This window comes from Trichomycterus rosablanca, chromosome 11, assembly GCF_030014385.1.
Source record: "Trichomycterus rosablanca isolate fTriRos1 chromosome 11, fTriRos1.hap1, whole genome shotgun sequence".
Taxonomy (NCBI): Eukaryota; Metazoa; Chordata; class Actinopteri; order Siluriformes; family Trichomycteridae; genus Trichomycterus; species Trichomycterus rosablanca.
In genome coordinates, this window is record NC_085998.1 from 947,289 (window position 1) to 969,387 (window position 22,099).

Below are 22,099 nucleotides of genomic sequence, written 5' to 3' on the forward strand. Positions count from 1 at the left end.
AGTGAACACTCAGGATACAAAATAAATGTGAATAAGACACAGATTTTGACCTTTTATTATACTCCATCCACACAAATCATGAAAACTTATAAATTAAAATGGCAATCAAAAACTATTAAATATCTTGGTGTGACCCTGACAAAACAATTAGCTCATCTCTATAAAGCAAATTATGATCAAATCCATCTCCAGATTAGTAAAGATATAGAAAGATGGTCGACCCTACCATTAGATTTTAACTCAAGAATTGAAGTAATTAAAATAAACATCTTCCCTAGACTACTATATTTTTTCCAGTCATTACCTATTAGGATTCCACAAGAAAAGTTCAAAACCTGGGATAAAATGATTTCTAGATTCATATGGGATGGGAAAAAACCACGAATAAGATATTGTACACCACAATTAGAAAAAGACAAAGGAGGTATGGCACTCCCTAATTTAAAATACTATTATCATGCAGCACAGCTCAGACCAATAGTCAAGTGGTGTGATGAGGACTATAGTGCAAAGTGGAAAGATATTGAGAGAGCGGTAACAGACATTCCAACCCAGGTACTGATTGGCAATGCTAAACTAAAGATGTCACTACAAGACACGATTGATCCAATAACTTTGCACACATTGAGTATCTGGTTTGATCTTGTCAAACACCACAAATTAGAAAAAGATTTAAAATAGTTGAGTTGGTTTGCATATGATGACAGATTTAAGCCAGGCTTAAATGATCACAACTTTAGAAACTGGGCTAGAAAAGGGCTTACAGCTATGTGCACTTTGATAGAGAATGGGAATGTAAAGAACTTTCAGGAACTAAAAACACGGTATGGATTGGAAAATGGAGACCATTTTAGATACCTGCAGTTAAGGGATTATTTTACTAAGGAAATACAAACAGTGAAAACCTTGAATGGTATAACTGATGTGATGATCAGGACATACAATGGAACTAAACTCAAGGCAGTCTCAGTGCTGTACCGAAGTCTAGGACACTCAGAAGCTGCCTCTACTCTGTACATAAAGGAGAAGTGGGAGAGGGAGCTGAACATTAACATTACTCTGGATGAATGGCACGATATGTGTGAGACACAACACACAACTACAAACTGGAGAACATGGAGGGAATTCGGATGGAATAACCTGACCCGTTACTTTATCACACCTAAATTAAAGAGTAAACAAACTGGTTCAAAACACACATGTTGGCGCTTATGCGGAGAGAGAGAAGCAAACCATGCACACATATTTTGGAAATGTCATAAACTTAACACATTCTGGGGAAATGTAAATAATGTAATGAAAGACATTCTAGGATATGTAATACCCAAGGAATGTAAAGTTATGTATCTTGGAAATTTAAATGATTATGTCTCAGAAAAAGATAGATACTTAACCAAAATATTATTGATCACATGTAAAAAAGCAATAACAAGAAACTGGTGTAAAACTGAACCTCCCACTATAACCCAGTGGCTAAAGATCATAAGAGAGGTATATACTATGGAGAAAATGACCTATCGGCTTAGACTAAGAGAAAATGTCTTTGTGAATAAATGGGAAAAATGGACACAATATGACACAGTAAATGATGCTTAAGGATTGACTGATTTACCTCTATGTATTTGTATTTTGATAAAGGATACCTGTAACCATGTCTGATATGTTTTTGTTTTTCAATTTCTGTTTGCCACATACTGTACGTTCTTTAAGTGTGTATGTATGTAAGTAAAAAGTTCAATAAAAATGTGAGTTTCAAAAAAAAAGAAATTGGTAAAGAGAGAAACTCTACATTCTTATATCAAAATCTATTATTTTTATACAACAAACTATAACAGATATAAACAATCTTCAGTATCCAGATGCAAAACAGGCAGTAAACGACTTTGCTAGATGTTTATACCCCACACTAACATATTTATAGATTTAATGTGAACATAATCACATTGTATCTGCTATCTGATCACTCACCTGAGTGTGGTGGGTCTGCAGTGTGGATCCTTCAGTATCTCTGAGAGCTTCTTCACTCCTGAATCTCCATGTATCTTCTGACTCAGATCCAGCTCTCTCTCTACTAACAGGTTTATACTCACAACCTTCTTCAGATCAGTGAAAGCTTCTTCTGCATCAGCTCCCAACAACCTGCAGAAAAATGTACATAAAACAAGTTACAAATAAACACCAAATATTTTTATTAACACAGTTATACAAAAACTAAAAATTGACTGGATTAACACTCACCTCAGTGTCTTCAGTTTAGATTTTGGATGATCTATTAACTCATAGAGCGGTTTTACTCCTGAATCTCCAGGATGGTTCCCTCTGAGATCCAGCTCCATCAGCTCTGATGATGGGTTTGATCTCAGAGCTTCAGCCAGAGCAGCATAACCTTCCTCTCTTACACCACAATCTGATAATCTGCAGAAACACAGTGAGATTTAAATGCATGTAAATGTAGATGTGAGTATCAGTAGGTGAGAGTTCTTCTGAATGTGATTAATAAATGTAGATAAAAGCAAGTAAGATCATTTCTATCTCTATAGGAAATATTAGTGCAAGTTTTAGTGCTGTGATGTTTTTATTGTTGCTTGGGTGCAGCGGCCTATTACACTAACCTACCATCTGAAAATAAAATGAAATTTAATGAAAAGTGGATTTAAATGTCTCACTTCTTTCAAACATTCTCCTGTTCATTCTAATCAATCACTTAATCTTATTACTACAGACGATTGTTTCTACAGTGTGATTATCACAGGTTCTCCAGCAGGATGAGTGACCCAAAACACAAAAGAATGGTTAAAAAGATAAAAAATAAAAAAAATGACAGAGAGACCTGATGCAATACAGAACTTTTGGAAAGAACTCTCTTTGCAGACTTGAGGAGGATAGAGGATAAATGAACCTAATAAAATGGTCGGTGAATGTAAATATGGCAGTGGGACATTTCCTGATAACCTGAACACGAGGTTGGGAGGAGTTTTGATTAACAGATGTTGCTTGCTGAGTTGGATTTGTTTTCTGATGTACTGTAAGATCAGGTGAAACATCTACATTTATCATGTATGAAATGTACTATGGTAAATGTACTATGGTAAATGAGATCTATAACTAAAGGTTCTGTACAACATACTGTTAAAGGAAATGTTTAAAATACTCACATCAGTTTCTGCAGGAAGCATTTTTGATCAATCAGCAGATCACAGAGCTTCTGTACTCCTGAATTACCTAGTTTCCTATTTTCACTCAGATCCAGATGTTTTGGGTGTGATGGATTTAAAGAAAACGCTGATTTCAGATCAGCACAACCTTCATCTGTAATACTGCAGTTACACAACCTGTGGAGAAAAAGATGTGGACAAACTTTTAAATCCTCAGTAATGTTTAGATTCCTGTGTGCACTGTACTAATAGAAAAAATGTTTTTGTGTGTGTCTATAACTTAAAGAAAACCATCTACATCCAGATAAATGTACACACCTATAATAACTAGTTTAAATAACCTGATTTACCTTTTTAATAAACATATCAGGTAAAAATCCAAAGCCATCATTCTACATACATGAGTTTAGTTGTTCTGCAGTGTGGATCCTTCAGTAGATCTGAGAGCTTCTTCACTCCTGGATCTCCATGTATCTTCTCTCTCAGATCCAGCTCTCTCTGTAGTAACGGGTTTATATTCACAATGTTCCTCAGATATTCAAAACCAGGTTCTGCATCAGGTCTCAACAACCTGTGGAATAAAGACATCAGTACATTTTACTGTGACAGAATTGTTCCATGTTATTCTTAAATTGTTAATAAATACATGCTATAAAAATGAATAATAAACTATAAATGTATAATAAGATAAACAGGTTTATCAATTCTGGTGACAAAACATCAATATTTTACAATAACTGCATTTACTTGTAAAATAAACTATAAATTGGTTGGTTAAAAACTAGCTGCAGGTTTAAATAATATAAATTAAATAAACAAGCATTTTTACTCATTTGCTTAGAGAGAATAAAGTGACCCATATAAAAACTTTAAATTATATTTATTAAAACTGTAATTATTAAAAAGTGTGACCTGAATAAATGTAGCACATCACTACCAACAATTCCTCACAACACACACATTCACCCAGATTCAGGTTTACAAATATTCACCTCAGTGTCTTCAGTTTACAGTCCGGATCTTCTAGTAACTCATACAGCGGTTTTACTCCTGAATCTCCAGGATCATTCCCTCTGAGATCCAGCTCCATCAGCTCTGATGATAGGTTTGATCTCAGAGCTTCAGCCAGAGCAGCATAACCTTCCTCTCTTACACCACAATCTGATAACCTGCAGAAATAAGAAATGTATTATGCAAAAACATGAGGCAGTAGATGAAATGAAAAAATATATATATATATATATCAGGGATTTGTAAACTTGTCTTTTGCCTTATTATCTTATCTTATTATCTTACGCTTATTTTAAATTTGATGGCTTGATATGATGAATCAAAATTAAGACTTATTTAATAGTGTTTCCTGTTTTGCTCTAAATAAATTGAGGTTTCTCCAGATTGCTTGAACTTTTTCACAATTATTTACCATCCTACACTGACAAATGTAAAATGTTTCTGAACTAAGTGAATATTTTTATACCCAATCGTGATTTCCTCACCTGTTACCTGTTCACCAGCTAATTGTGGAATGTTTCCAAAATTGTGTAAATTAAATATTTTAAAAACTTTTTTTTTATATTTTACCTCTGTCCCAACTATCTGAGTACATTGCAGGCATCAAATTCTAAATTTGTTCAAATTTAGGAAGCACAATAAAGTTGGTCAGAAAAAACAGGGGCAGTTTTTTTGTACCTTTGTCAGATAAATAAATGTTTATGTGGAGTTGGGCTCTGTGGGGAGGTGTTTAATTCAGACTTACCCCACAGTGTGTAGTTTACAGTTTGGATTGTTGAGTAGATCAGAAATGAGTCTGACTCCTGAATCCTGAATCTGATTGTTACTCAGGTCGAGTTCTCTCACAGTGGAGGAATCTGATGATAGAACTTGGAACAGAGCTGAACATCCTTCATCTGTCAGATTACACTGACTGAGTCTGAAAATACAATCAAGCAGAAGAAAGTGTGAAACTAAATAAGTGGATTGATCAGTTATGTTCAGTTTCCTGTAATTCCTGCAGTAATATAATAAAAGATATGTAAATGGACTATACAACTGTAACTATAACTATATAAAGACGCTGCTAAATAACTATACACACAGGGTGTCCTGACTTTTTCCTCACAATAAATTTCTATTTTTGTTGTGTTTAAAAAGTATTTTTTCATTTTTATTTGTTTAATGATATAAGCTCCATCTCTCAGTACTGTTTAAATGAAGCTCAAATGTTCATATGTTCAAAAAAACAAAGGTTTTCATGGGGTGTCCTAACTTTTTCACATGACTGTATATGTATGACTGTTGTGTAAAGTGCAGGTGCAAATAATAATAACAGGTCCAAATAACACTGGAGTAGAAGATCTGAGCAGCAAGATTTATCCTTAAAAGAACCTGATGTTCTAACAAATGGTGGAGAATGCAGCAATCTCAGTTCAGGTAATGCCTGGTTCACACTACACGATTTTTGCCCTGATTTTCGCTCGGCGACTGGTCGGCGCTAGATTTTCCAGCTTGGTAGCAACTCGGCGATCAAAACTCGGCTCTCAATCGCTAAGTGTGAACTACCCAACAACTCGATCCGACCGGCTCGCCGAGCGCTCGGCGACTGGATTGAGTTTTGTAGCAGGTCAGATATCTGATCTGAGATGTACGACTGAGAATGAGTGACATGTCGAACAGCCAATGAGAACGCAAGATACTGTGTGAGGGGAAATGCAGAAGAGGAAACAGGTGGGACAGGGGGATAATATAGTTTATATGAGAATACACCAGCACTCACACGTTTTACAGTATTTCTGACTTGATCATCCTCTACAAAACATAATACCCACGCTGCATTGCAAAATTATTAATTAACCTCAAACTTACTATAGAACAATCCATACTGTTCATGTTGCCAAATCCACTCAGATTCATTTATTTTTACTCCTTGATTTTACGCTGCACATCAGTGCACAAACACTTTGATCTCTCGCTACTTGTTGATGTGTATTTTGGACGTGGTATCATTAAACTCCTCGTCACTTCTCACGTGTGTTTTTGTAAAAAAAAAAAAAAAAAAAAAAAAAAAAAAAAAAAGGGGGGGAGAGCAGAGAAGGTCGCCTGTAATTCCAGTTGGTGATAGATGGTGTAGTGTGAAACCCCCCATCACCCATCAGTCGTGTAGTGTGTAATATACACCAACTGAAAGACTCCTGAGTGCAGGGCTCTAGACTAACATTTTGCACTGGTTGCACTGGTGCGCCTAACTTTTTTTCTTATTGCTTTAATAAAACGGCGGTCAACATAAAATACAATAAATACAACAATGTTGAATTCATAAATGTATTTATTGTGTATAAACTTACAATAAAGCATTCTTCCGCGACCCCAGGGAGTTCGATTAACAGTGTTGCTAGGCAACATGAGGGCGAAAATAACATTTATTTTTTCTATTCAGTGGCGTATTAATATGGAATGGTGGTGGTCCTAGGTGTGCGTTTATCGGGGATTTTACACCGGCTTCGAACGCGGCTCAGCCAATCAGATTTTAGGACCGGAACTATCTGTTTTATAATGTAATCTTAAATGCAGTGCATTATATTATCTGCTTTACTGGATCTTTTACACAGATTCCCAAAATCGCTTGCGGTGCACTCACTGTGTATTTTGACTACATGTATTCTAATATATTATGGTCTTTTAGTTATTTTTATATTTTACTTAACGAAAATATTGTCGTGTTTTTACTTTCGCTATCGTCGCACTTTATCGCTAGCATTAGCCACTTGCTACTGTAGAGGGTCGGCTCACCTAGCCGCTGTCTGGTGGGGATGTATGGAGCTAATTTAGTGCCAAAACTTCGCAAATAAACAGAACGTATTCTGTAAATATGATACGACTTGTAAACAAACACAACACGATCTACAAATAAAAAACATGACTATCTAACGCACACAATGTGATTTACAAATACAAAACGCCACTGTTGCAAATGCATATGTGACTTTCAAATAAATGCACAGCTGTTTTCTAACACACTGCACTCCACACACAAATAGAACACGTTTTACAAATACAAGCGCTGTTCCACAAATGCCGTTCGTGAATCACGTGACTTTTGGCGCGGTTCTGGCGCTTGTGTCACTTGTCAGATTTTCTCACAAATGCATCCCGACTCGTACAAATGCATCACACCTGAGCAGTAGGGGCCGCTGTGGTACACGTTACAACATGTGAATGAGCGAGAAGAAGCCACTCCAGTCGGCTTGAGTCTAGGGCTGCGTCCGGAATCGCATACTTCCATACTCAATAGTACGCGAAATGAGGACGCGAGAGCGGTTAGTATGTCCGAATACATAGTATAAATAAAGAGGTACGCGAGAAGTACCCGGATGACCTACTTATTGGGCAGCCATGTTTGAGTATGCAAGCGATGCACGCTTGCGGTCCGTTAATGTATCCCATAATGCAACTGGAGCTGCGTAGGCGTTCGAAGCGTAATAAGAAACAAGAAAGATAGCGGTCCTCTGTTTACAAGTGTAAGTAAGATAAATAAAATAAAACATTTTAAAGATGAATTAATAACAAAAACACGATAAATATCCAATAGTTTGGTGAGTGGGGTTTGTAATGAGTCTGTAACCATGGTGATATTACGTCATCACGTCCCACGTCATCACTTGACGTTGGAAAGATGGCGGATGTAGTGCGTAGCGGTGTTGTGTGCATACTGCATACTTCTGTACTGGAAGTATGTACTTTTTTACTGGCAGAGTAGTGCATACTTTTTCCAATCTAGTACATACTCTGTAAGTATGCGATTCCGGACGCAGCTTAGGTGGATGAAGCGCTTTGCCTTTTTGAATGAATGATTATTTTATACTATAGGTTGCGCATCTCGATAGAGCCACTGATCTGTATCTCAGTCATACAGTATATCTCAAGTTTATTTATTTATTAGGATTTTACCATCATGTTTTAAACTTTGGTTACATTAATGACAGGAACGATAGTTACTCATTACACGAGGTTTAACAGTTTACAAGTTTAATATCAAACACAGTCATGGACAATTTAGTGTCTCCAGTTCACCTCGCTTTCATGTCTTTGGACTGTAGGAGGAAACGGAAGCTCCAGGAGGAAACCCACGCATGTCAATACATTCCCGTCCATTTACTGATTTATTAACAACAACACATCCTGAGTCTCTGGAGGACGTGTCTACATTTTAACATATGTAGTTTGGGTGTACATTCTGCACATTAAAATGTACCCATCTACTGCAGAGGTCACACGGGTAACACTCTAAACACGCTAAATTCTCTGCATTGTCCTAAATTACCACTCAGCCCTGCTGTCATAAGATTCCCTTATCTTTACAAGAATTCATATTAATTCATGAACACATAGGCATAGTTTAGCAACTATATTTTAGCAAAATTCTAGCTATTTTTCCGCTTGCTATGTTCTTCATTCCTGACTGGGTCAACAAGTGTTACTGTTTTTTCAACATCATGATAATCTTAAACATATTTTATAGTAAATTAGACTTAAATAAGACCATAAACACAGCTAAAATATTTGGCCACACTGTCACAGTTTCAATGTGGACATAATAACTTAAACTATATATATATATAGATATATAGTGAGAGAGAGAGAGAGAGAGAGAGAGAGAGAGAGAGAGAGAGAGAGAGAGAGACATAGAGAAATAGATAGACAGACAGATAGATAGAACATGGAATAAGGAAAAATAATTAGAACAGAACTGGCAAGGGAGCAGCAACAAAAAATTTTTTACTTATAAAAACAGTTAAGTACAAGATAACGTAAAAAATGCTCAACACATTTAGTCAGTAATGAACTTTATTAGACCCAACCTTCTACCTAACTGCAATGTTCCGTAATGTTAAGGTCACAGATAGCTATTTAAAAACGATCGGCTTCCCTAGTTGTATGAAAAATTAAAACTAACTAACCGCTAGCAGAAATAAAGCAGGCAAAAGTAGCACAGAATTATAGATAAATGATCGGTAGGATAAATGAACAGTGGCTTCTTCTCGCTCATTCACATGTTGTAACGTGTACCACAGCGGCCCTACTGCTCAGGTGTGATGCATTTGTACGAGTCGGGATGTATTTGTGAGAAAATCTGACAAAAGTGACACAAGCGCCAGAACCGCGCCAAAAGTCACGTGATTCACGAACGGCATTTGCGGAACAGCGTTTGTATTTGTAAAACGTGTTCTATTTGTGTGTGGAGTGCAGTGTGTTAGAAAACAGCTGTGCATTTATTTGAAAGTCACATATGCATTTGCAACAGTGGCGTTTTGTATTTGTAAATCACATTGTGTGCGTTAGATAGTCGTGTTTTTTATTTGTAGATCGTGTTGTGTTTGTTTACAAATAGTGTTTTTTATTTGTAGATCGTGTTGTGTTTGTTTACAAATAGTGTTTTTTATTTGTAGATCGTGTTGTGTTTGTTTACAAATAGTGTTTTTTATTTGTAGATCGTGTTGTGTTTGTTTACAAATAGTGTTTTTTATTTGTAGATCGTGTTGTGTTTGTTTACAAATAGTGTTTTTTATTTGTAGATCGTGTTGTGTTTGTTTACAAATAGTGTTTTTTATTTGTAGATCGTGTTGTGTTTGTTTGCAAGTCGTATCATATTTACAGAATACGTTCTGTTTATTTGCGAAGTTTTGGCACTAAATTAGCTCCATAGGGATGTAACGGGTCTTTTGCTGTGCGGTGGTGGAGGTGAGGGAATAAAGGCACACGACAGGGTCGAGTCACTTTAACTGTTTAGTCAGGACTTAAGTGAGCGTTACAACACTTTACACCGCCGAGCTCCAGAACCCGAACTTCCATTCTGGGGACATCCGGCGAGACTCATATACAAAACTAAACTTACTGCAGAACATCCGAACGCACATGTATAAACCTGGTGCTGCATTCTGATTGGCTGAGCTGAACGTCGCTCACATATCACCACTAGAATATTGTCCCGCCCTTCACTATCTCTGATTGGTTTAGACCATGTTATTGGCCTAATGTGTGTCTGTTGTTTTTTTTGTTCCCTCGGACGCCTGGTCGCACCGGTGCGACCTCAGATTTTTTTTAGTCGCACCACTGAGAAATTAGGTCGCACTCTAGAGCCCTGTGAGTGCAAAAGATTCAGTCGTGTAGTGTGAACTGTACAGCGACCCGACAAATCAGAAAGTCGTGTAGTGTGAACTTGGCATAAGTCATGTTGTATTGTTGTATTATTAGCTATTTAGCCATTGTAGGCTGCTGGATCATTTAATGTATACAATGACTTATTTTAAAGAATATTAAGTGCTCAGTAACCCATAATATTATACATCAAAAGATCATTTCTTCTTTAAACTGAGTAATAAGAGTGTGTGTAAGTTGCCACAGTAGCTGCTATATTAATACTGTCTTCCTGAATGGAGATGAGATCAGTCTCTGCTTTTGACTTGGTCTTAGTTTCTTTCTGAGCTGATCTCCTGCACAGTATTACTCAACCTCCCAGACTACTAAGTACAAAAGAACCCAACAATTAATTACCTTTCTAATTACATTTACACAACAGTGTGACCATATAATTGTGATTGCTGCAAACTTGCTCTTACACTGAAATGATGATGATCATGCTCTTGTTGTGAAAACAATAAAAAAAAGTCAGTAAATTCACCATTTAAATGAAAGACTGTATAATAGCTCACCTGAGTGTGGTGGGTCTGCAGTGTGGATCCTTCAGTAGATCTGAGAGCTTCTTCACTCCTGAATCTTCATGTATCTTCTGACTCAGATCAAACTTCCTCTCTACTAACAGGTTTATACTCACAACCTTCTTCAGATCATTGAAAGCTTCTTCTGCAGCAGCACCCAACAACCTGCAGAAAGAGAAGAACCACCGATTCAGAATCAAAACCCACAGTGGATCTGTGAGGCAGGAGTGAAGAAATCAACAATAACAACTGATTAGATACTTTTCAAACAGAAATATTCAAGTTACTAATATCCAAGGATGGACCTGAAGCTGTAGAACCAAAAGTCTGGCAGGAATCATCATGATATGAAATTCTTTTATAACTTATTACTCTAAATGTAGTCATTACATCATAATACTAGAAAAGATCTTTACCTCAGAGTGGTCAGTTTAGATTTTTTATTCTGTAGTAAATCATCAAGCAGTTTTACTCCTGAATCTCCAGGATTGTTCCCTCTGAGATCCAGCTCCATCAGCTCTGATGATGGGTTTGATCTCAGAGCTTCAGCCAGAGCAGCATAACCTTCCTCTCTTACACCACAATCTGATAATCTGCAGAAATAAGAAAATATTTAATTATTTAAATTTGCTGCTGGATCATATTTTACTTTTATAAATAATAACTTTGTAAGAAGATAAAATATCACAGCACTTTTATAATCTAGTCATTTATATAAAACATTAAATACTAACGTGAGTTTGTGGAGTTTGAACTGTGGATTCTTCAGTAGATGAGAGATCTGAATCACTCCTGAATCTCCTAGTTGATTGTTACTCAGATCCAGATCTTTCAGGTGTGATGGATTTACATCAAGAGCTGATTTCAGATCAGTACAACTTTTATCTGTAATGCTGCAGTTCCTCAAGCTGCAAATAATAAAAACAAAGATTCTTCTTAATAAGTATGAAGTTATTTGGTGTAAGTATGAACCTGGATGGTGTGAAGATGTAAATGTAAAGTAAAATGGCCCTAACCCATCTCTTCAGATAGATCCTGCACGTATTTTGTATTTTATAACTAAATTTTACATTTATAACCTACATGTTTTAAACAAACAACAAGTGTAAAATAAAAAGTGTACAAGCAACTCTACATTTTTATATAAAAATCTATTTTAATAAAACAAACTATAACAATTAAACACAATCTTCAGTATCCAGACGCAAAACAGGCAGGAAACGACTTTGCTAGATGTTTATACCCCACACTAACATATTTATAGATGTAATGTGAACATAATCACATTGTATCTGCTATCTGATCACTCACCTGAGTGTGGTGGGTCTGCAGTGTGGATCCTTCAGTAGATCTGAGAGCTTCTTCACTCCTGAATCTCCATGTATCTTCTGACTCAGATCCAGCTCTCTCTCTACTAACAGGTTTATACTCACAACCTTCTTCAGATCAGTGAAAGCTTCTTCTGCAGCAGCTCCCAACAACCTGCAGAAAAATGTACATAAAACAAGTTACAAATAAACACCAAAGATTTTTATTAACACAGTTATACAAAAACAAAAAAGAGACTGAATAAAAACTCACCTCAGTGTCTTCAGTTTAGATTCTGGATGATCTAGTAACTCATAAAGTGGTTTTACTCCAGAATCTCCAGGATCGTTCTCTCTGAGATCCAGCTCCATCAGCTCTGATGATGGGTTTGATCTCAGAGCTTCAGCCAGAGCAACATAACCTTCCTCTCTTACACCACAATCTGATAATCTGCAGAAACACAGTGACATTTAAATGCATGTAAATGTAGGTGTGAGTATCAGTAGGTGAGAGTTCTTCTGAATGTGATTAATAAATGTAAAAGCAGGTAAAATCATTTCTATCTCTATTGGAAATTTTAGTGCAAATGTATTGCTGTAATGCTGTAATGTGCTGTATTGTTTCTTGGGTGCAGCGGTATTGCTTGGTATTACACTAACCTACCATCTGAAAATTAAATGAAATTTAATGAAACCTCATCAAGAAATCAACATTTGAATGTAACAACATAATGTGACCAGTCCTGCAGTAAACAAAATTCAGTACTTTAAAAAATACATTATAATAATTTAGAGTAAGTAAAGTAGATTTAAATGTCTCACTTCTTTCAAACATTCTCCTGTTCATTCAAATTAATCACTTAATCTTATTACTACAGACAATTGTTTAATTGTGACAACATGCCACTCAGTGCCAAAACAGTGTGATTATCACAGGTTCTCCAGCAGGATGACCGACCCAAAACACAAAAGAATGGTTAAAAAGATTAAACATTAACAGAGAGTCCTGATGCAATAGAGAGGTTTTAGAAGGAATTCTCTTTGCAGACTTGAGGAGGATAAATGAACCTAAAAAAGTGGTTGGTGAGTGTAAATATGGCAGTGGGACATTTCCTGATAACCAGAACACCACCACTGGACTTGGACTTAATTTCCAGTTATTTTAATGGTTTTGACAGGTTGGAGTTTTGATTAACAGATGTTGCTTGCTGAGTTGGATTAGTTTTCTGATGTACTGTGAGATCAGGTGAAACATCTACATTTATCATGTATGAAATGTACTATGGTAAATTAGATCTATAACTAAAGGTTCTGTACAACATACTGTTAAAGGAAATGTTTAAAATACTCACATCAGTTTCTGCAGGAAGCATTTTTGATCAATCAGTAGATCACAGAGCTTCTGTACTCCTGAATTACCTAGTTTCCTATTTTCACTCAGATCCAGATGTTTTAGGTGTGATGGATTTAAAGAAAACGCTGATTTCAGATCAGCACAACCTTCATCTGTAATACTGCAGTTACACAACCTGTGGAGAAAAAGATGTGGACAAACTTTTAAATCCTCAGTAATGTTTAGATTCCTGTGTGCACTGTACTAATAGAAAAAATGTTTTTGTGTCTATAACTTAAAGAAAACCATCTACATCCAGATAAATGTACACACCTATAATAACTAGTTTAAATAACCTGATTTACCTTATTAATAAACATATCAGGTAAAAATCCAAAGCCATCATTCTACATACATGAGTTTAGTTGTTCTGCAGTGTGGATCCTTCAGTAGATCTGAGAGCTTCTTCACTCCTGGATCTCCATGTATCTTCTCTCTCAGATCCAGCTCTCTCTGCAGTAACGGGTTTATATTCACAATGTTCCTCAGATATTCAAAACCAGGTTCTGCATCAGGTCTCAACAACCTGTGGAATAAAGACATCAGTACATTTTACTGTGACAGAATTGTTCCATGTTATTCTTAAATTGTTAATAAATACATGCTATAAAAATGAATAATAAACTATAAATGTATAATAAGATAAACAGGTTTATCAATTCTGGTGACAAAACATCAATATTTTACAATAACTGCATTTACTTGTAAAATAAACTATAAATTGGTTGGTTAAAAACTACCTGCAGGTTTAAATAATATAAATTAAATAAACAAACATTTTTACTCATTTGCTCAGAGAGAGAAAAAGTGACCCATATAAAAACTTTTAATTATATTTATTACAAATGTAAGTAATAAAAAGTGTGACCTGAATAAATGTAGCACATCACTACCAACAATTCCTCACAACTCACACATTCACCCAGATTCAGGTTTACAAATATTCACCTCAGTGTCTTCAGTTTACAGTCCGGATCTTCTAGTAACTCATACAGCGGTTTTACTCCTGAATCTCCAGGATGGTTCCCTCTGAGATCCAGCTCCATCAGCTCTGATGATGGGTTTGATCTCAGAGCTTCAGCCAGAGCAGCATAACCTTCCTCTCTTACACCACAATCTGATAATCTGCAGAAATAATAACATTTATTATGCAGAAACATGAGGCAGTAGATGAAATGAAAAAAAAAATATCAGTGATTTGTAAACTTTTGCAGTTTTTATGTTACTTACACTTATTTTAAATTTGATGGCTGAAAGAAATTCCAATAGGAATTGAGACAGGGACGTGTTTACCACTATGTTCTGTAATGGTTTGGGAACTGAGTTTGGGAACTGTTGTAGGTGTGAAAGTGGATTTTTTATTCATGCTTAATTAAACATTTCAGCTGAGGATATAAAAGCAGTTCCATACATATTGTGCACTTTCATATTATTTATATATATTGTTTTGAGTCTGCGATGGACTGGTGTACCGTCCAGGGTGTACCGTCCAGGGTGTACCGCCCCCCCACCCCCCCCCCACCTTCACCCCCGTGCGCGACCCTAATTGGATAAGCGGATAAGACAATGAATGAATTAATGTTATGAGTTTAATTTAAAACACAAAGGTTTAGCTTAGGTTTGTTGCAAATTGTTCAGAAAGTTGTTTAAGAAACTAACCCACAAAACTCAGACAGATTCAGCAGCTCGGTTAGACAAAATCTTAAACAATTTTAAAGGCATAAAAATAAAACAGAGGTTCTAATGTTAGGTTCTAAATTAATTCTATTTAAGAAAACTGTTCTGTAAAAATAAAAGCCACAGTTAAAAATCTGGGTGTAAAACTTAATGCTGCTTAATTGTGTGTTTTTAATATAATAAAAGCAGCAAAATAAAACCTGTGATATTGCTACATGATGTTGAGAAGGTTTTATACTAAACCACTGTAAGATGCTGCTAAGTGACTTCATTCAGTTTCTTTAAAAGGTGCCGTCAAGCACAATTAAACAGTCTGGAGGTTTGGAGTACTTTTAAAGTGCTGTAATTCCTTCCAGTTTTTATTTTATACTTTAGTTTTATTTACAATATTACAGAAACCTCCAGCCACTGCTGGACTGCTAAACTGTACCTAATAAAAGAGAGATCTCCAGTTTACCTCAGTATCTTCAGTTTACAGTTCTGATTCTTCAGTCCAGCAGATATCAGCTCTACTCCTGAATCCTGCAGGTTGTTGTTGCTCAGATCCACCTCGGTCAGGTTGGATTCAGAATTAAGAATCGTGAGTAAAGCTGAGCAGCTTCTGTCTGTCAGGTTACAGCTACTGAGTCTGGAAATACATCAGAACATCTGATCATCTACAAGCATCAGATTAAAATATATTACTGAATATATAAAATGAATTTCTGCAGTAATTCCTCATTAAAGTTTTTATCAGTGTCAGGGGTCTAGTGTTTTTGGCCCTTTTGTCTTAATGATTCCTTTATTATTTTACATAAAATCTCAAATTCTGTAGTAACTTGTTCATATCCATAGTTGGTAGTTTTCACCCAGTTAACCAGCGGGTTGTTTCTTGTCATTCACCATAAAACTACTTCATAGTTTCAATACCAAACCATAATATTACCCTGTTTTCTGTTCTTCTGTTCTGCAGTGTCTTTACAGCATAACTATACAGTAAATCTTGATTTGATAAATTGCATAACTCTCTAAAAATGTGCAAAATGTTTACAATTCAATGTAAACCATTACAATGTATATGCAAATGTGGCCCATTACAATGTAAAATCCAGTATTTCTGGCCTTTTACCCCTCCTCCCAAATCTAGACAATGATAGTTCTTACCCTCCCAGACTGGTGCTGATAAAGGAGACATAGAAAGCAGATAGGACTAATCAGGGCTCTCTAACTTTTTGCACTGGTTGCACTGGTGCGCCTAACTTTTTCTTCTTAGGTGCACCAGCACAAAAGTTAGATGCACCCAAATTTTCGACCGCATCGCATTTAACACCGCAGTTTTACAGGTTCACTTTTTTTTATCACTGTCCATACAGGCAATATTGACTTGTAAATAACTAACAATCTGGTCAACATGGCCTCGTCTGATGATCTGTTTGCTGCTGCCTGCCGCTGAAAGGCAGTGGGGAGGGGGGGGGGGGGGGGGGGGGGGGGGGGGACACTCGGGCAGTGCATTTATCTCGGCATGTAATGTGTTTTATAGATGCATTGGGCTTTTTCAGCCTTTCAATTCGAAATGTATTAGAACCAGTCACAAATTGCCGGCCACTGTCGTCCCATGCTCTTTACAGTTAATTATAGTATTATAGACTAATTATAGCACACTTATAAAAATGATAAAAAATAATAATAGAGTAAATGTGTATGTACTGTATGTGTATATCTATTTATATGTGTGTGTGTGTATTTAAAATTATATGTACTGTATATGTTTGTGTGTGTGTTTGTGTGTGTGTGTGTGTGTGTGTGTGTGTGTGTGTGTGTGTATGGGGCTCTAGAGTGTTAGAGTGTAATCTTAAATGCAGTGCATTATATTATCTGCTTTACTGGATCTTTTACACAGATTCCCAAAATCGCTTGCTGTGCACTCACTGTGTATTTTGACTACATGTATTCTAATATATTTTGGTCTTTTAGTTATTTTTATATTTTACTTAACAAAAATATTGTCGTGTTTTTACTTTCGCTATCATCGCACTTTATTGCTAGCATTAGCCCCTTGCTACTGTAGAGGGTCGGCTCACCTAGCCGCTGTCCGGTGGGGATGTAACGGGTCTTTTGCTGTGCGGTGGTGGAGGTGTGGGAATAAAGGCACACGACAGGGTCGAGTCACTTTAACTGTTTAGTCAGGACTTAAGTGAGCGTTACAACACTTTACACCGCCGAGCTCCAGAACCCGAACTTCCATTCTGGGGACATCCGGCGAGTCTCATATACAAAACTAAACTTACTGCAGAACGTCCGAACGCACATGTATAAACCTGGTGCTACATTCTGATTGGCTGAGCTGAACGTCGCTCACATATCACCGCTAGAATATTGTCCCGCCCTTCACTATCTCTGATTGGTTTAGACCATGTTATTGGCCTAATGTGTGTCTGTTTTTTTTTTTTGTTCCCTCGGACGCCTGGTCGCACCGGTGCGACCTGAGATTTTTTTTAGTCGCACCATTGAGAAATTAGGTCGCACTCTAGAGCCCTGCTAATGCCTTTACAAACTACAAATCATGCTTAGCAGGTCAAAATACCCATCCTAAATCATGTGAGTTTTCTGTAGCTCATGGCTGATAGTGTATGATTGTTAGGAGAGACAGGGCTGCAGTTACAACTTGTGGCTTTAACTCGAAATGTCTGGACTATAGAGTGACTTCTCGTGTCCAAGTTTAAATGTCAGTCAATCTCTAAATGAGCATCAGTAGAAAAAACAAGCTAAAATAAATCAGTTTTACTTACAGAGCTCTTTTTGACTCCTTGACGACCGGCAGCAGCCTCCTAAAGCATTCATCTGATCTTACGAACTTCTGTAGCTCAAAAACATCCAGATCTTCCTCTGATGTCAGCAACACAAAGACCAGAGCAGACCACTGTGCAGGTGAGAGTTCAGCTTCAGACAAACGACCTGAGCTTAAGCGGTCTTGGATCTCTTTTACTAAAGTATCGTCGTTTAACTCATTCAGACAGTAAAACAGGTTGATGGATCTCTCTGGAGATGGGTTTTCATCAAACTTTATCTTGATGTACTGAGCAATTTCTTTCTGGCTGTCAGAGCTTCTTCCACTGGACTTCTGGCAGTCAGAGCTTCTTCCACTGGACTTCAACAGACCTCGGATGAGTTTCTGATTATAGTCAACTGTGAGACCCAAAAGGAACCGAAGGAAAAGATCAAGGTGTCCACTGTTGCTCTCCAAAGCTTTGTCCACTGCAATCCTGAGCAGTTCCATAGATTTCTCCTCAGGGTTCTCTGTTGATGTCGACTCTTGGTCAAAAACATTCACATTTTCATTTCTGAGACGCATGTATGCATATAAAGAGGCGATAAACTCCTGAATGCTCAGATGCACAAAGCTAAAAACTGTACCAGCAAACCTGCTTCTTTCCTGAGTGCACAGGCCAGAGTATGCAGAGATTTTACTGACATCAATTCCACACTCTTCTAGATCTTCTGCATAAAAAATCAGGTTGTTTTTTTCCAGGTTATAAAATGCCAGCTTTCCCAGTGCCAGAATGGCGTCGTTTTCCCATGGAACATCCAAGGAGTTTTTTTCTGTATATTTCAGGTTCCCCTGGATGGTCTGGAAGATCAGAAAGCAGGTGTACATCTCAGTCAGCGTCTTCGGTGTCTCTTCATCTTCTGTTTCCTTCAAAATCTTCTCCAGAACTGTGGCTGAGATCCAGCAGAAGACAGGAATGTGACACATGAGGAAGAGACTCCGAGATGCTTTAATGTGTTTGATGATATTGTTGGCGAGGCTCTCATCACTGATTCTTTTTCTGAAGTACTCCTCCTTCTGTTGATCATTGAAGCCCCGGACCTCCACCACCCGGTCCACACATTCAGCAGGGATCCTAGCAGCTGCAGCAGGTCGAGTGGTTATCCAGATCAGAGCTGAGGGAAGCAGGTCTCCTTTGATGAGGCTGGTTAGTATAACGTCCAGTGTGGCTGGCATCGATGCGTCTGTCAGTGTCTTATTTTCCTGAAATGCCAAAGGGAGTCGACATTCATCAAGTCCATCAAAGATGAACATGACTTTATACCTGTCTGTGAACCTCAGTCCTTTAGTTTCAGGGAAAAACTCAGAGATGACGTCCATCAGACTGCGCTTTTCTTTCTTCAAGTTTAGTTCTCTGAAAGGCAGAGGAAACATGAAACTGATGTCCTGATATTTTTCTGTAGTCCAGTCAAGAACAAACTTCTGCACACAAATGGATTTTCCAATGCCGGCCACGCCCTGTGTCATCACCGTTCTGATGTTCTTGTCTTGTCCAGGCAGTGGTTCAAACATGTTCTGACATTCAATTTGTTGCTCCTGCTGCATTTGAGTCGCTTCCTTTGTTAGGCTGTTTTTCTGCTTTTGGATTTGTCTCACCTCGTGCTCCTGGTTTATAGTTCCAGCTCCACCTTCAGTGATGTAGAGATCCGTGTAGATCTGATTTAAAATGGTGGACTCTCCTTGTTTTGTTACTCTGGTTTTCTGCTTTTGGATTTGTCTCACCTCGTGCTGCTGGTTTATAGTTCCAGCTCCACCTTCAGTGATGTAGAGATCTGTGTAGATCTGATTTAAAATGGTGGACTCTCCTTTCTTAGAAATTCCTTCCCACACGTGCTGATACTTCTTTTTCAGTCTTAATTTTAGTTTACGCTGGTAAAATCCAGTCAGTTCATCTAAACAAACAATTATAAGAAGAAAATATACATTAATTATACTCTAATAATAACAATAACAATAAATCTGACAACCTGTAATATACCACACCTACTAGAACAGAAGTGTTCCATCATATTGATCAGGTTTTTAGTTAAACGGTACTGATTTGCAGCGGGACTAGGATTACAGTGGACGCAATGGTCCCAAATCAATGTAAACAAACATTCACGCTCATATAAAACACTGCTGATTTAAGATGCTAAAACATTTTCAATGCTAATTTCCCTGCCATGTTCCCAGTGTACCCACACAGTGCCTTACCCACATCAACCCTGACCAGGATGAACTGGTTAGTTAAACTGTTTGGATAACCTTAATTTCCAATATCCCTCCCACTATGGTGAGAAAACAACATGCCAGTGTATGAAATGTGTGAAGGGTTATTTACAGACTCATCCACAATTATTGGCACCCCTGATAAAGATGAAGTAAAAGGGTTATGGGAAATTCAGACCTTTGGTAAACTGGCCTTATCTACTCTGACAAATGAGAAACAATCAAACCTTTAATTAAAGTAAATTAAAGAAAAAATATTGGCACCACTGCAGTAAAGTGGAAGCTTCGTCTGACTGTCTGTGTGATGTGTTTCTTCCCATGAGCACTCAGGTTTTGCAGGGTTCTTTCTCTCACAAAAATGCTTCAATTACTTTATGTTTCTAAGAACTTCAAGAGGTGCCAGTAATTGTGGAGGGGATTGTATATTCTTACTCTGAAGAGCAGAAGCGACATCCTCATGTTTCATCTTCTTCAGATAAAACAGCGTCATATTAAGAACGTCCTCTCTCAGATTAAACACCTCCTCCTTCGTCTTTGTCCCGTAATAGTTGGTGTTTTCTTTTCTCAGAAATTTTTTGAACATTTCCAGGTCGTGCTTTACAAACCCGATGATCATCGTCTCCACCTCCTTAAAACAAAACAAACAAAAGTTCACAGCTTTTATAAAATCATTAAATTATTCATTTATAATGATTATTTGAGGTAATGGCAATAAATCACCAAATCAACAATATCCCCAGAACCTGGCATCACAGGCACAGAGATTTTACATGAAAAACTGAATTATTCTGTTCAAGAGCTAAAACTGGGTTTGGTTGGGTTATTTAGAATAACAATGATTTAATACATTTAGAGGTGCTTGAAAGTTTGTGAACCTTTCAAATTTTCAACGTTTTTACACAAGAGACAAAATGTGACAAAAATATTATAGTTGGTCATGGATTGAGGAAAATAATCCAATATTACACATCTGTGAGTCTCAAAAGTATGTGAACCACTATCAGTTAAAATGAAGGTAAAATTAGGGTCAAGTGTTTTTCTAAGAACCTCTAAAAAAGAGATGTTGATGCTTATCAAGCTGGACTTTGGACTCAACCATTCAGCAGTAAGACAGACTTGAGTAAATTCCAGACCAGTTACCCTCCCCAGGAGTGATTTACCAACAAAGAGCAGGGCATGTAATAGTCTGAGAGGTCATAAAGGTACCCAAGCTGACCTGTAAGCAACTAAAGGCCTCCACAACATTGACTTAATGTTTATGAGTCCACTATCAGGAGAAAAACAACACTGGAGTGCATCACAGGATTGCAAGATAAAAAAAACACTGCTCTACAAAACGAACATTGCTGAGTGTGTGCAGTTTACTAAAGATCACATGGACACGCCAGAAGCTACAGGAAAAAAAAGTAAGTGAAAAGATGAGAAGAAAATAGTACTTTTTAGTTTAAAGGCTAAGCACCACCTAATGGACCTCTCTAAAGATTTCACATTATTTTAGCTACCTAAAAACCATAAACGTGAATAAAATGTAAATAACTTGTTTAATTCACTCAAAAATCGACGATTTCAAGTAAATTGACGGAAAAACCTGAGATCGCTCCGGAAATTCCAGGAAGTTGCAGCGTGACGTCACTGGTGGACAACAGTGTACTACTACACCGTTATGAATGACTTGGACTGCTAATTTTCCAGTGCTGGTTCTTCAGATTCCGAAGCTATTTCTGAATTTAATGAAGAGGATGAATCTGCAGTGACAGTGGGGGTGCCTGTATAAAGTTTTTTCTTTCTTTCTTTCTTTCACTCTTTTTTTTTTTTTTTTTTTGCTGTTGCAGGGTCCA

General features: G+C 37.2%; 1 protein-coding gene across 1 annotated transcript in view; it reads right to left on the minus strand.

Moving 5' to 3' along the window:
• Window positions 1–22,099, minus strand: part of LOC134323464 (protein NLRC5-like) — a 163,067-nt gene that overhangs the window by 1,175 nt on the left and 139,793 nt on the right. The window contains exons 23-37 of the mRNA XM_063004990.1: window positions 15,702–15,872; window positions 14,516–14,692; window positions 13,923–14,093; window positions 13,527–13,703; window positions 12,449–12,625; window positions 12,179–12,349; window positions 11,602–11,775; window positions 11,284–11,460; window positions 10,862–11,032; window positions 4,912–5,085; window positions 4,148–4,324; window positions 3,556–3,726; window positions 3,156–3,332; window positions 2,239–2,415; window positions 1,969–2,139 (exon numbers count right to left, since the gene is read on the minus strand). Coding sequence (XP_062861060.1) covers window positions 1,969–2,139; window positions 2,239–2,415; window positions 3,156–3,332; window positions 3,556–3,726; window positions 4,148–4,324; window positions 4,912–5,085; window positions 10,862–11,032; window positions 11,284–11,460; window positions 11,602–11,775; window positions 12,179–12,349; window positions 12,449–12,625; window positions 13,527–13,703; window positions 13,923–14,093; window positions 14,516–14,692; window positions 15,702–15,872 — 2,613 coding nt within the window. The remainder of the gene's footprint in view (window positions 1–1,968; window positions 2,140–2,238; window positions 2,416–3,155; window positions 3,333–3,555; window positions 3,727–4,147; window positions 4,325–4,911; window positions 5,086–10,861; window positions 11,033–11,283; window positions 11,461–11,601; window positions 11,776–12,178; window positions 12,350–12,448; window positions 12,626–13,526; window positions 13,704–13,922; window positions 14,094–14,515; window positions 14,693–15,701; window positions 15,873–22,099) is intronic.